The sequence below is a fragment of the Pan paniscus genome, chromosome 1 (assembly GCF_029289425.2).
Source record: "Pan paniscus chromosome 1, NHGRI_mPanPan1-v2.0_pri, whole genome shotgun sequence".
NCBI lineage: Eukaryota > Metazoa > Chordata > Mammalia > Primates > Hominidae > Pan > Pan paniscus.
In genome coordinates, this window is record NC_073249.2 from 90644997 (window position 1) to 90660173 (window position 15177).

The 15177-nt window shown below is 50.4% G+C and overlaps 2 protein-coding genes across 3 annotated transcripts in view; both read right to left on the reverse strand.

Annotated features, from left to right (window-relative positions):
- Positions 1-3924: 3924 nt before the first annotated feature.
- Positions 3925-7226, reverse strand: ACKR1 (atypical chemokine receptor 1 (Duffy blood group)). Its single transcript, XM_003820979.5, has 2 exons — positions 5443-7226; positions 3925-4964 (listed from the first exon to the last, which is right to left on the reverse strand). The coding sequence occupies exons 1-2, from the start codon at positions 5461-5463 to the stop codon at positions 3975-3977; spliced, it is 1011 nt and encodes a 336-aa protein (XP_003821027.1). The 5' UTR covers positions 5464-7226; the 3' UTR covers positions 3925-3974.
- A 1828-nt stretch (positions 7227-9054) lies between these two features.
- CADM3 (cell adhesion molecule 3) overlaps positions 9055-15177 on the reverse strand; it is a 29667-nt gene continuing 23544 nt past the window's right edge. For both annotated transcript variants that reach the window (XM_003820976.7, XM_003820977.7), the window contains 4 exons: positions 13876-13966; positions 13271-13440; positions 10474-10599; positions 9055-9562 (listed from right to left, as the gene is read on the reverse strand). In XM_003820976.7, coding sequence (XP_003821024.1) covers positions 9444-9562; positions 10474-10599; positions 13271-13440; positions 13876-13966 — 506 coding nt within the window. In that variant the 3' untranslated portion in view covers positions 9055-9443. The remainder of the gene's footprint in view (positions 9563-10473; positions 10600-13270; positions 13441-13875; positions 13967-15177) is intronic.

Below are 15177 nucleotides of genomic sequence, written 5' to 3' on the forward strand. Positions count from 1 at the left end.
GAAAGACTAGAAAGATGAAAGGTACAGTTTGGAGCTACATACAATGTATTTTTGCATGATACAGAGAACTACCCAGGAAAAAAAAATACAGTTATCTTTGAAGAGGGCAAGGGTGAAACTTGACATGTTTTCTGGGAAACCAAAGGCAGTAGGCAACTGTTTTTTTTTTTTTTTTTTTTTTTTTTTTGAGATGGAGTCTTACTCTGTCGCTCAGGCTGGAGTGCAGTGGCGCGATCTCGGCTTACTGCAAGCTCCACCTCCCGGGTTCACAAGCAGTAGGCAACTTTAAATGACCACAGATGTGGTAGGAACATATAGAGAAAGCTGAGGACAAATGGCATTGATGGGGAAGTTGAGACTTTCATGCTAGAAACCAAGTTTGCAAACAATCAGGCAATGATTTTGAGATACTAGAGAGCTATAAGAACTTAATCTTCTCATTTATAAAAATGTATCCAAAAGATTTCCTAAATCTAAGTGCAACATAAAGATGTCTGATACATCCCCTTAAAATGATGTTCCCGCCGGGCACGGTGGCTCACGCCTGTGATCCCAGCACTTTGGGAGGCTGAGGCAGGTGGATCACCTGAAGTCAGAGTTCGAGACCAGGCTGGCCAAACTGGTGAGACCCCCCCGTCTCTACTAAAAATACAAAAAATTAGCCTGGTGTGGTGGTGCATGCCTGTAATCCCAGCTACTCAGGAGGCTGAGGCAGGAGAATCGCTTGAACCTGGGAGGCGGAGGTTGCAGTGAGCCAAGATTGCACCACTACACTCCAGCCTGGGCAACAGAGTGAGACTCTGTCTCAAAAAAAAAAAAAAAAAAAAGAAGAAGATGTTCCCAAAATCCCCCAACCAATTTTCCAGAGCCAGTCTCTTAGAGAGTTTCTCTTCCCTTCACCAAATAGTTACAGGAAAGAAGAAAGCTAACGTGCATTTTTGCAGAAATGATGCTTAAACACTCCCCATCCCTCCCTGTGTTCCCCACACCCTTCCTGCCCAAATCACCTAGAAGATGTCTAGAGATGATTTGGAAGGACTTGGACTTGTTAATTAACCTAAACAGTCGCATTCGTCGGCAAGGTGCATTATTGTTAATTAAAACTCCGATTCTCCTTGTGCCCAGACGGTGGGCTGCTGTTGTCAGAATAATTAGATAGCATACAATGGTTTTCATGCAAATCTCTGGCAATTAGAGTTGGCGATGAATTGGGTTTGAAATCCCAGTGAAGTTCTCAATCAGAATTCCTCTGAGGGAGGAAGGTGGTGATGGGGTTGGGGGATAGGGAAATAGGAATGGAAAAAGGGTGTGAGGACCAAGCATTTGTTTTCTAAATCCTAAGGGAGGGGCCTCAGCTTGGAATAAATGAACTATGAGCGTCAATGTGATGTTCAAACTTCCCTTGAATAATAGATCTCTCTCCTTTAGAAAGCAAAGCAAACTGACCTTCCTCAGGGTCCTGTGTTTTCCCAAGAGCTTGCTTCCCTGGCTCTCATCTTTCTGAGAGGATTTTTTTCTTTAGCTAGGATGCCCAATATCTCATACACAGCTAAAGTCCCTGCCAACCCTAAGATTAAATTCTTAAGGGCTTTAAGGAGACAGGATTTGTATTCCTGAAGGGTTGCAGAAAAGATGCCAGACTCAGACCAATTTTAGAGTGGTTGATGGCATGCAGTGGGTTAAATGCATGGGGTGGCAGGTCCCCAAGAAAGCTTTAAAGAAATGACTGAGGTCCGGGTTAGACTTAAGGAGGAGCTCTCCAAGTGCTGCCTAGGTAATGGCAGGGAAAGGGCAGCCCAAAAGGCCTGGAGCAATCCCGGTGGGGGTGGGGATGAGGAGGATGTAGCAGGGGGCGGGGGTAGGGCACTGTCTCCAGCCCACCCTAACCTCTTAGCAGCTTCGGGCTTCTGCAGCTGCCTTTCCCTTGTGAAAGCCATGAGAGCTGCCAAGCTATTACCCAGGAGTCTGGGGTTCTCTCTAACTGGACTGACTGACCAGGGATTTCTATCCAGAGGCACAGGGTTGGGGGCAGATAAGACAAGCCTACTGGTCTTAAATTAAGCCTCCCTTGCATCAGGTTGACACTGGAAGATTCAGGGAGTCAAAAACGCCCTCTCCTCCCCCTCAACTAGGTCAGCTTCCAAATCAGTACCTTGTAAGGGCGGACAGCAACATCTGGTAGAATTGGAAGAGTGGTCAAGGACGGGAGGGGGATATTGAGAGGAGCCTGGAAAAAAAAAAGCGGGGGAAAAAATACTAGAACACATTCATGAACTGTGGTTGGAAACCAGAGCATAATTTAGGTTTGTAAATTATTTCCTTTCTCTTCATTTTCTCTCCCTTCCTTTCTGTTTCAGAATGTCTCCCGCGTCTCAATCGGTCCCTAAATCCCGCCTTTCAATTTAGGACGAACCAATCAGGAGCTAACCTGGTGGTTGCTAAGAGACAGGAGGTGGGAGATTTAGAGGCTTTGTCGTGGCACCCACCCAGGAAAATTCCCTAAGCCTTTTGCACCCTCCTGCCTAAGCTATTCTAACTCATCTCTGCACCTCTCCCGCACTCGCCTACTATTCCCAAGCCCAGAGAGTCAAGCAGAAACATTTTAGTAAAGAAACCAGGTATAGCACATCTTCGGAAAATGGAAAGATGGTAATTGGGTTCAAACTGATAGAACGTATCTGCTCAAGTTTCCCCAGCCTTTAGTTGGGTTAGAGGTAGGAACTAACTGCTTTGTAGCCTCTTGGGTAGAGGGTGAATTTGCTCTTGGTGGTAAAAGCTGTGCCCCTGATGAGGAGGGGCTTCTGTCCTTCCAGCCATCTAAACTTGGGTAGGTAGAGACTGGGAAAAATCTCAAAGGTCATGATTAAGCAGCCAGAGAATCAGGGGTATATTTGGGAAAGAGGTGCCCAGGGGATTGGGGTATTGTGTGGAAGGTGGAAGGTAAGATGTACGTGGGAAATAAAGGTTTATTTCAAAAGCTGAGATTCTGAAAGGGAAATTCGGGGAATTCCAAGCAGAAGATGAATCAAATCAGGGCCTCCCCCTTCAAGTTTCTCCACCCTTCACAACTTCTTGATCTTTTCTTCCCTCCACACATCCTACACAGAAAAGACTAGGCTTAAAAACCAGGGTAAAGAAAACTCATTTGGGTAAGGAGTGAGTCATAAATCCCGATTCTATATCCTGTGAACAGGGATGGGTGCAGAATTGAGTGGGGGTTTGGGCCCTGAGAAAAGTCAGTGCACACGCACAGGTGTGCGCAGTTCAGGTGCTGACAGAGATGCAAGCTCATGGGTGGACATATGTTTTTACATGCATACATCTAACATAAAGGTAGATTCTAACAGATCGAGAAACAGATGTGTACACACACACACACACACGCACATTCAGGTCATGCTGAGGAACCTGGGAGAGATGACTCCCAGGAAGTGGCTTTTTAAATTACCTTGATATGTTCCCTGAACTGAGTATCATCCCCTGGGATGCTTCTTTCACCTTCCCCACCACTGTCCTAATCACTAAACAAAGCCAGAGAGGAGATAGAAGACAGAGGCTGGGCAGGTCGGACAGGGGGAGGTGGTATTGCTCTGGGCTTTGTCATCATTCTTCATTGTTTATCTCTCAGTTTGAGTTCCTATTCCATTTGCTTCCCAGAACAGCTTTTTTTCCAGCTAAGCCATCCCTTCTGGTTTTTTTGGTTTAACGACTCCCCTCATGCTCTGGTTCCTCTTCTCTTCTCCCTTGAGATGGCCGTGACCCCACACCTCAAGAGAACATCTGTGTACCCTGAGGGTATTTATTCATCATTCACCTTCTTCCCAAGCCAGCTATAGAAGCAGACACTGGCAAGAAAGTCTGACATAAAAATGTCTCTCTCTCCATTCTCCTTCTTCTCCCCAGACAAAATAAGAAACCACCCGCTTCACAAAGGCAGTGTAGACTTTAATTCAGGTTGACAGGTGGGAAGAGAACTAGGATTTGCTTCCAAGGGTGTCCAGATGAGAAGACCATCCTTCAGGGAGGGGCAGAGAGGGCAAGAGGGTGCGGGTGGCCTGGTGGCAGAATAGGGCGAGGAGCAGGGGCGTAGCCACACAGTGCAAAATTGCCAGGGCTTCTGCCAGGTTCAGCAGCAGGTCCAGAGCCTGCTGGGCCAGACATGTTGACAACAGCAACAGCTTGGACCTCACCAGGAAATCCAGTCCTAGAACCACCCCATGAGGCCACCAGAAAATAAACCAGGCCCACAGGATATTCATCCAGGGGCCTGGCCCCATACCCAATGCCTTCTTCAGCCCCTTGGTTCCAAACAAACCCAATGGCAACAAGACAAAGATGGCAAGACAGGCTACAGTGTGTGTGGCCTGCAAAGCCTTCAGCTCCGTGCTGTATATCAGGGTGCAGAGTCCACCAGAAGCACCACTGGCCAGGGTGACAGGCAGTGTCAGTAGGGCAGCCACTCCCCAAATTCCCACAGTGAGCCCCAGGGTGAGGCCTGGGACCTGGCCTGCACCCAGTCTGTGGCCCAGGGAGGCATGGCACCCTAGCAGCAAAGCCTGGGCAAAGGCTGAGCCATACCAGACACAGTAGCCCAGGCTACACAGGGCAGAGCTGCGAGTGCTACCTAGCCCTGGGGCCAAGATGGGCACCACAATGCTGAAGAGGGCACTGCCCACAGCCAACTGTGCCAGGACAGGCCAGCCAGGGCAGAGCTGCCAGCGGAAGAGAGGTCTGAAAAGCATGAAGAGGACAGTGCTGCTAGCTAGGATACCCAGGACACTGGTGAGGATGAAGAAGGGCAGTGCAGAGTCATCCAGCAGGTTACAGGAGTGGCAGGGGGCAGCTGCTTCCAGGTTGGCATCGTAGTCTCCATCTGGGAAGGAATCATTCACACCATAGGAAGAATTCCATACATCTTCGAAGTCCAGCTGACTTGAGTTCTCAGTTGAGGGGGAGAGCTCCGCCTGGAGGACATACCCAGAGGAGGCCATCAGAGTTACACCGGAAGAGTCTCCTGGGAATTGAGGGGCAGGTGGGAGGGGAGGACAGAGAGGAAGGTCGGGTGGGAGAACAAGGTCTCTGCAGGAGTCAGATGCAGTGCGGACAGTGGAAAAGGACAAAGCAGGGAGCCTGAAGAGCCGGAGCAGGAACAGTCCTGGGGAAGCCAGGGCAGCTGGGGCTGGAGGAGCAGTGCAAGGTCAGAAGGAAAGGCACCAAGAGACCAGGATGGAACTGACTCAAAGGCAAAGGGAGGGACACAAGAGGGAGCTAGGAGGCTAGCATAGGAAGGAGAGAAGGAAAAAGACTTTGAAGGAAGAGGAAAAAACGGGAAGGGAGAAAAGATGAGGAGGAAAAGGAAGAGATATAAAGACTGAGGGGCAAACAGCAGGGGAAATGAGGGGCATAGGGATAAGGGACTCTGGGGCCTGGCCCCATACTCACCCTGTGCAGACAGTTCCCCATGGCACCGTTTGGTTCAGGCCCGCAGACAGAAGGGCTGGGACGGCTGTCAGCGCCTGTGCTTCCAAGATAAGAGCCAAGGACTAATGAGGGCCATCAGGTTCTGGGCAGGGACAGGGGGCATCAGGAAGCCTTATACCACGCCCACTGCCTGCACAAGCCTCAGGCCTATGGGGGTCACTGGCCTTGGGTCTTCCTGTTTTGAGGTTGGATTTGACTGGTTGGGACTACACTCAGGAAAAAGGTGGGGACCAGAAAGTGGGCATTTTACCGAAGTGGAAAGGGAGATTGAGAAAACAGGGGGCTTTCCAGCAAGGAGAGATTCTTCAAGCACAAGGAAGGAAGAGAGGGGGGCTGGGTGACTTGTGAGGCAGAGATAAGGGAGGTGCTGGGAAATTGGAGTGGAAGGGCGGCTGACTCTCACTGCTCCTCCATCCCCTTGAACTGGATCCAAGGAAAGGCAGTTCAAAAGCCATGTGTTTGGGAGAAAGGTGGTGGTGGTCAACTCTGTCCCACCTGAGGGGTGTGTGCATGTGGGTGTGAACTCTTTGTGTGTACTGAACTCTGTGTACGTTTGCTGTGTATCATTGTGCACATATCTGTATGTGAGGGGCTTGGCGGGTGTCTGGGTGTGTCTAGCTATCTCTAGGTCTGGGTGTTTCAGTGTGAGAGTGGGAGGGTTGGGGTGGCTGTCGAGGCTGCATAATGAAGCCATTTCAGGGAACTATTCGGTGTTTGCCTAGCCACCTATGGGCTCAGTGCATGCCTCTTGCATATGAAGTGGAATACATGGTCTGACAAGTTAAAGTAGGCTCTAGGGGACAATGGGACAGCATATTTTAAAATGGGACCATTGCCCACAGGGTGATTTCTATTCATATTTCTACTGGGGGACATAAAGTCTCTGGAACTGTTTCATTGGCCAGGCATCTTAGCAATATGTAAAGTTTCTCACTGAGGGGCAGAGCTGGCCAGCAGAGAGAAAGGGCATCTACCCTGCAGGCAGGCCGATTCTCCCAAGCACATTTCACTTTTTTAGTGGCTTCTTCCCCCTCCCTCCCCTCCTCAGCTGTTTCCCCAGGATCGTCACTGTTTCGTCACCCCTCTCTGCTTTTATTTCCTCAGCTAGGGAGACATAGTGGGGACTTTGGGAGCGGTGAGCCATGGCGTGTCCAAGTCAGAGCAATGAGATAGAAAGGGCTGGTTAGGGGACGCCGTTTCATTTGTCCAAAACAGCATCGGCTGCTTCATCTCCAGTGTTGTTAAGGACCTTCTGTCCCATTCATGTAGGGCTTCCTAGGGGGCCAAGCACCTCAGACCTAAGGTGCAGAAGGATGGGTACCTCGTAGAGATTTCCCCCTTTTCTCCCAAGACACTAGCTCAAGTTTCAGGTTCAACATGAAGGGGCTGGAAAGTGAATTTGGTCTGGTGGTGTCTGGTGATGCTCTGCAGGGTGGGGTTGATGGCATCTCCATCGCCGTCTTAACATTCTCCAGCAATGCCTGGCAGAGGGTGGGGGGAAGCAGTCAGATGCCCCCCAAGACACTCTCTGGAAAGGAAGGGCTTAGCAAAAGGAAGTGAACACACTTCTCTCCCTTGTAGAGTTATATTGTTGCTGTACATAGATATTCTTGAGAGTGGCCTGGCAAGGGACACACCACCTTTGGAGGCACCAGGCACCAGGTGCAAGGGGTATGGGAAGAAGACCCTCACATACACACATCCCAGCAGCAGCAAGAGGAGCAGAAAGGAGGCAGCTGAATGACACGGATAATCCAGATATATTGAGGGTGACCCCTCTGAGATTAGCACAGGAGAGTTAGAAAGATTATAAAGATACACGATCCCCTCCCTGCTCCCTTCCCCCACCCCCCCACCCCTGGACAGACACACACAGCACAACAGCCCCTCCCCCTCCCACCCCCCGTACAAATATGGCTTCTGTGTAATATGGACAAAGTGGTTCAGCTTGAAGAGGAAAAGTCATTTTCCCAAAAGCGGGTGCTGGGAGACAAGAAGCTCAACAGGCCTGGGGCCCCAGGGCTCTCTTGCTGTTGTAAGAAGAGTAGGCCCTGGCTTAGGTGAGGGGCTGCCTGTGGTGCCCAAGGCCCTAACCAGCGGCTGGAAGATTCACAACTGTATTACCTGAACTGAAGGGGGGTGGGCAGGCCTGCTAGATTGCAGCTGCCCCTTTTTGCATGCCCATTGTCAGACCAGGGAGGAAAAGCAGGCGGAGGGTGGGAGCGATGCCAAGGGCATCCTGGATCTGAGGCGGGGCAGTCCAGCCAGGACAGGGAGGACCAGGAACCTCATCTCCACGGCAACCAGCTGGGGCCATGAGAAGGAAGACAGGAAATCAAAAGGAAGGGTGGGGACCCAGCCTTCAACTCACTGGGTACAGACTATGGGAAAAATAGGTGGTGGTAGGTCTTTCCAGGGTCAACGCCAAGGAGAGGCCTGAGAGGTGCATAGCAAAGGCTGTGGCACTGACTCCATGGCTCAGAGGAGGGAAATCCAGGGAAGGGCTGAATGCTCTGTGTTTAAGGGAGAGATAGAATGGACAGCTGGGCAAACACACACCCAGGGACTCCTTTCTCCAAGACCGATGGGCATTGGGGTGGCAGAGGAAATACCAGCATGGAACAACATCCCAGGTGAGGTGTGAACCCTGACTAGGAATACCCCATTCCCAAAGCCTCCCCAACATGTCCCACAGCCCTGTCCACTTGCCCAGGACCCCTGGCTCTTAGCCCTCCTCCTCAGTCCCTCGCTCTGCCTCTCACTCACTCACACACATGCACACACACACACACATGCACACATGCATACACACTACACACACATGCACACAGTTCACATTATTCCCTTAGTTTGGGCAGGAAACAGCTCACTGCAGTGAAGCTCCTTTTAGTAGTTTTGTTGTTATGTCTGCCTGGCTGCTGAGGGAGGAAGGACGAAGGGCTGGCGTTGGGACCAGGAAGGGGGCACAGGGTGGCCAGGAAGGGAGAAGTAGTTGCTGAGCAATGCCATGGGAGGAGTGGTTGCCGTGCAACAATCCAGAGTCTTGGGTAAGAGTGAGGGGCCCCTCAGAGGGGGAAGCAGAGGCAGTTCAGGCCCCAGAGCAGTGCCTCTCCCACAGCTGCTGGAGCAAGGAGGGGCAGCCACACTCTGCTATCTCCAAGGGCAGTTCCTATGGAAAGGGCCCGGCTTTGTTCATTTCCGGGAGGAATGGGGTGAGAGTCCACCTCCATCCTTCCTCTCCAAATCTACTCTTCCTTGCAGGGACCCGCATCCTCCCCAGGTTACAGTCCTGGGTCCCTGCATGGCTGCATGTTGTCTGCAGGCCACATCTCCTCAGGACTCCCGCACTCATCACTTTCCCATTGCTATGGAAGAGAGGTGTCAAGGTGGCACCTGCCTCCCTGTCCATAGTGCTCAGGTGTGTGGCTACCAGAGGAAAAGCCACTCCCAACCTTTGCCGACAACCATCCCGTTTCTGGGTTCCTGGAGAAGTCTGGGAAGCTGCTCTGTTGTAGAGGCTGAAAGGAGGGCTGGTGAGAGCCCCCAGCTCCAAACCAGCCCTGCCCCTTACCCTTCCTCACCCCTCTACCTTCACTCTCCTCCTAACACTCCAGGGTTTTGTTTTTTGTTTGTTTTTTGCTTTTCTCACCCCAGGGCTCCTGCCTCTCCAGCCTGCAGACAGATTTGATTTGGGATTGTTACAAAAATAATAATAACCCAAATGCAGAGAAGCCACGGAAAGGGCTGAGGGCAACCCTCCCCTCCCCCCCGCCCTCCTCCCTCCCCATTCCAAACCGAGTACAAAACCGCACCCAAAGCAGACATTCTGTACAGGGGGGTGGGTGGGCTGGGGAGCAAGCGGGAGGGGCGGCCCTGCGGTCGCTCTGTACAAGTCCGGGTTGGTGACGGCCCCAGCAGTCCCCACGGGGCCCCTGGGGGGCGCAGGAAGTGGGCAGGCGCCCCTAGATGAAATATTCCTTCTTGTCGTCCCCTCCCGACTGCCCGCCTTCTGCATTGATGATGGCCGTGTCCGCGTCTGGAGCATCGTCGGAGCCTTTCGCCTCATGTGTCAGGTAGGTTCCTGTGTAGAGACAGAGGCTTCTCCTCTCAGGAGCAGCTTCCCAACCTCTGAGTCCACCCTGCCCACTTTCTCACCCACCCACTCACACACTGCTCAAGTAATTTTTCTCTTGCCAATAGCTCTCTTCTACTCCACCTTACCTAATTCGCATTTTGCTTCCAACATGCCTCACCTGACCACACCCTTCATGAATAATGAATCCTACCCCTAAGTAGAATCTCATCTATAATACAAAGCAAGAAAGAGAAGTGTGTGTGTGTGTGTGTGTGTGCTCGCGCGCACGTGTGTGTGTGTATGCATGCGTGTGCACGCAACTTGGTGACGGGGGATCTGCTATGTCAGCTTCAGGAGCAAAGCAATTGAGATCTGGCTTATGTATGACCAGCCTATGGAGTCAGGCCGCTGGCTAGAATTAATAGCAGAGCAGGAAGTCTGAGAGGAAGGAATGTGAGAAGAGGGTAGAGAGAAGGCATGGATATAAGAGAGAAGGTAAAAAAAGGGGAGAGGAAAGAAAGGCAATGAGATCAAAGGAGAAAGAAAATGAGGTTAAACAGACAGAAAGGAAGAAAGTGCAGGAAGCAATGAGATGGAGATGCAGTTTCAGGAGCTCTCTGTCTTGCAGCAGGAGACCTGGAGGTAGAGCAGCATGGGAGCAACCGCTGACTGAGTGGGAAGGTTTGATTTCACTTGGACGATCCCCAAGTGATCAGGCTTTACTGCGGGGTTGGTGGTGCTCAGTTATCACAGGGTTGGCAATGATAGGGTTGGCTCCATTTTTAATTCCCTAAACACTCCAAAGGGCTGACAAGTCTCTGAAGGCCCTTTCCACTGTCTGCTTCTCCTCGTGCCTGCCTCTGATTGGTCTCCCTGCCCCTCCCAAGTTCTGCTGATGCTCTCTTTGTGCCTCTGACCTTTGTGCCGGATCAAGTAGTGGCCGAGGAAGATGAGCATGATGAGCAGCAGGAAGACAATGAAAGCCACGATCCCACCGATGATGGCGTGGTAGGTGCTGGAGGAGGAGGGCACCGGACTGGGGTCTGGAAGAAAGGGCAACACACACAGTCAGATCTGGGGAGAGCCCTTATCTTATAGCATTCCAACTTGGCCATGAATAGTCTTACACAGCAGGGAACAGGTACTAACATCAGGAAAATGGAGCAGTATCATTCATCATGCCTTATCTTGTGCTTATACGCCACACCTGGATTATAGTATTTGTTAAAACAAATTGATGGATTAATGAATAAATAAATAAATCTGCCCATACCTAGTCATCTCAGTTGAGTTCTTGGCACTGAAGCTTGGCCTTGGTCAAAGATCATTGCTTTAATGCCTCTCCTTCCTTCCCTCCCTCCCTCCATTTCTTCCTTTCTTCCTTCCTTTCTTCCTCCCTCCCTCCCCTTCTTCTTTTCCTTCCTTCTTCCTGCCTCTCTTCCTTCTTTCCTCCCTCCTCCTGCCCTGTTTCCTTCTTTCTTTTCTCCCTCTTTTTCTTTTTAATTTCTGGGTTATCAGAGTGTTCCTTCTTTGTCCCCATTCCCTCTTACCCTCCTGTCTGCTTGATATTCTGAGCCAGCTCCCCTAGCTCTAAGGGCCTTCTCAGCCTATTCACCCACTGCCCTAAGATCAGATAGGGAAGGAACAGTAAAACCTGATAGAGCCAAGAATTAGGCACTTTGACAGCACCTTACGAAAGATGATAGATGTAAGGGGCCACAATCTATCATCTATGTAAAGAACACTGTTCCTTTGTGGCAGGTGAGTTTAGTGTTCCAGTGAAACCCCAAGCCTCTAGTCCTTCCCAAGGAGGAGGCCTGGGACTCCGTCTTCACTTTGCCACCCTCAAAGCGTTTGTGCAAAGGAAAAGATGCTTTCTCTCATGCTAGTGGATGTCTCTGCCACTGAATATATAGCATCTGTCCTCCATGGCAACCTATGTAGAGGATTGACAACCTATATAGAGGATCAACAGCACAGACTGGGCCGGGTGTGGCAAAGACATCAGCAGCCACAGCCAGAGTCCCAAATATCTGAGGACTCGCACGGGCCCAGCACACGGTTCTGATGCAGCCATAGACATAACTCTCCCACCCATGGGAGAGCTGCTGTTTTCCATGGACTCAGCTTGAGTCTTAATGCCTCATTGACTCCTTACATATTTTGTCTTTCCTACCTTATGTCTCCTCAGGCTTGGCTGGGCCTGCGTTTCAGTTCCTTGCCTGTCTACACCTTATTTGAAAAGAAAACATTTGTGTTCTGGTTTTTTATGCCCTGCTTGGGAGGAGGGAGAGGATGAGTCCAGGAAATCTATGATATGATTGGGGTGGAGGTGATGGTGTAACTTGGAGGAAGCAGAGTGAGTTTACCTGCTGTCTCTCAGGGAGTATGCGAGACAGTCCACATGGAAAATCAATCCTGGATACTTATTCCACAGGCTATGGAAATGGCGGTTCCTTAGAAAAGCACAGGTTTCCATGGCCAAACGACCTCTGGGGTCATCAATTACAGGCCCCTGTCTCTAGGTAGAACTGCATTTAATTTCGTTCCAGTCCCGCCCACTTAAGGATATTCCTGGAAGCAGATGCAGTAGCTCCTTCTACCACCAGGCGTCAGCACTGGAAACAGACGCAGTCCAACAGGACTCCCTCTGCCTGGCTGTTGAGCACAGAGCAGAGGGGAGATCGGCAAGATACCAACCACAAGGGCATAAGAACTTTCTCTCACTGCCAGTCATCATCAGATTGGTCTGGAGAGATCTGGGGGCAGAGACCGGAGCTCAGTGCATTGTCCTTGCTCTTGGCATCCTACAATAGCCTTGTTGTGCTGAGGCAGCTCCCACATGCTGAGGTCTGCCCCTGGAGTGGGAATCACCCATCCAGACATTCTGATCTCAAGAACTCAGACCTCTTATCGCTGGGAGGCCTGGCTCTTATCCCCTCAACTGTTTTAATGAGTGTCTCAAGTAAGGGAGCCTCTGATGTTTCCCCGACAATGCATTTCCCCTATTCTGAGAAAAGATAAGACTTTCTGGCGGGACCCACAGCCATTGGGATCTTCAAAAAAATCCCCCGTCAACTCTCCATAAAGGGGCCTCTATGTCACCCTGTCACTACTCCTGAAGCTGGGTTTTGTGGTCACAGCCTTGAGAAGAACTTCAGAGAAGGAGCATCACCTGGTCCTTCTAGAAGATATGGCATCTGAGAAAAGATTCTGTCTCTTGGCATAGTACAAGCTTCTCTCTATTTTCTGTCCAGACCCAGTACACTGTGCTTAAGGTGGGCAGAAAAAAAAAATGACAGCAGTTGCATGCACCCAATACCTAGTCTTAGGAGAAGCAACTCTGAGAAGAGTCAGTTAGAGAAGGAAATGCACCTGCGCCTGCACTTGAGAGGCTTTGGGGCCTCTGCACACAGAATTATTGTTCTTGTTGTCAGACTAGTGCAGGGGATGGAAGATGGTGTCACCCAGGCCACCACTACCAAAGAAAGGCAGATGAGAGCCCACCCTTCTAATGTTTTTTCACTAAGCAGCCATTACACATTCTAGAGTGGACCTGGGACCTAAGCCCTCAGGGACCCCAGTGGTGGGCTGGTTTTCCTTTACTCCACTCCCCGTCACAGTTTGAGGATGTTATCAGGAAGCGTTTTAAAAAAGGGAATAAGATGGACAAAGAAAGGAGATTCTGGAGGAAGAGAACTGAGGAGGGCTTACCATTAACGTTGAGAGTGTAGTAGGCCTTGTAGCTGCCCATGTTGCTGGTGGCTGTGCAGCCATAGGTGCCGCTGTCACTCTTGTTGAGGAAAGGGAAGATCAGGGCACTCTCCTGGGTCATCTTCAGGGGTGGCACACTGCCCTCCTTCTCCCATAGGTACTGCTGGGGGCTGTCGAGGCAGACAAATCAGAAGAACTCAGGAGAGCATAGGCCAGGGAGCTAAAAGAAAAAAAAAATAACTGGGAGCAGGGATGTCAAGGACTGTTTGATGAGGCTGGAGAAATTATCGGGGCCAGAGACACTGGAGCTGCTATACGCCAGGTGGCCTCTTGGGGTTCGTTCTGGGGAAGCTGTAGATCTCCAGACTTGTATCTTACTTTAACTTGGCCTTTGTGGGAAACTCAGGGACTGAGTTAGGGAGTGGCCCCTTCCCACTTGTGCTGCTTTGCAGAAGAACTAATTGCAGGCGGACATTATTGGACAGTCAGGGAAATGAGAGGCTCAGGTCAGACAATACAGAGGAGATAGGAAGGAGCTGTTATGTGAAGAAGGCAATCTGAGAATGTGGAGAGTAAGGAGGAGACCAGGAGATGGATCTTCTTACACTGGATTGCCGCGACCCTCACAGTGTAGCAACAGCTTCTGGCCCTCACGAGGATGGGGAGGGTCTGGCCTAATCATCGCAGTTGGTGTGTCTGTGGAGAAGGAAACGGTATCAATGAAAACCTCCCCACACGGCTTAGGAGATTCCCTCACTTAGTTGCACACTACAGCTTCTACCTCTAAATGTTTCCGCAGCTCAAGAAGTGCAACAAAGACCTTCCTTCTCCTACTTCTCATGAACAAGGACCATTATTGCTATTGAATATGTGAGCAACTTCTCTTGCAACCTTGTGTGATAGGATTCTGGAAGGTCTGTCCTTGGTAGGCCCTAAGAGATGTCTTAACAGAAAGCTGAGAAGGGAAATGAGTGGTTTACCTGTGCCTAGCAAACCTCCTAGCACATAGGAAAGACCTAATACATATCTTTTACAGAACAAATAAACTTGAACTTGTCACATATTGAGCTCACAACTTCTCAGTTCTCTCTGCTCTGCAAGGGAGCTTAGAACTGGAAGCAATGCTTGAACACAAAACATCATTTTGAATGGTCAGTGCAAACACGAAGTGAGAGCTTTGAAACAGCAAGAGACCAGGGTCATATTTTGGCTGCAAAAAGGCACTGACACAATATAGAAGGGCTCTGTGAAGGAAGAATGGCATCTGCCATTGATGCCGAAGGGCTGCTTAGGAGGCTAGGTCCAGATGGCCGCTCAGAACAATACAACCAGATGCTGGTCGAGAACAACAGATAAAGAGGCTGAGCTTCCCCTAAGGATAGAGCCAACCTTAACAACCGGTTAATGAACGTGTTTCAGCCAAATCAAATGGGACACAGAGAATCAGGCCAGGTGAAAGAATGGGCGTTCTGGGACCCCACGGCCATAGAAACCTCTAGCACAGTGCCTGGAGTATAGCATTTGTTGACTGACTGCTGATCACAGTTGGGCTAAAAGGGTCCCTGGCGAGTAACTGCCAGATGGTCTGGTGTCTAACAGAGGAGTCTTTGGGGCTCAGGCAGGGGACCAAGGCTTTAGCTCTGGCCAGGGACCAAGGGGCGGGGGGAAAAGCTCCAGGTCAGGGCCTCACACTAGGAACAAATAATCAGAATATAGAACTTTGACATTTACAAAGTTCTTTCACATGCATTGTTTTATTTATCCTCACAATAACTCAGCAAAGTAAGCAGGAGCCACAGAAAGATGAAATGCTTTGGCCAAAGGAGCACAGCTAGTAAGCGGCAGCACTGCGGCTAGAATCCGGATTGTCGGCCTGTGGATTGAGTCTGCTAAATGAATAGTGATGC

What these genes read in the sequence shown, in the direction of transcription:
- ACKR1 (XM_003820979.5), bottom strand. Translation starts at nt 5,463, where the DNA reads ATGGGGAACTGTCTGCACAGG. An exon ending in TGGGGAACTGTCTGCACAGG is followed by an intron (nt 4,965 to 5,442) that starts GTGAGTATGGGG and finishes TATGTCCTCCAG; the next exon opens with GCGGAGCTCTCCCCCTCAAC.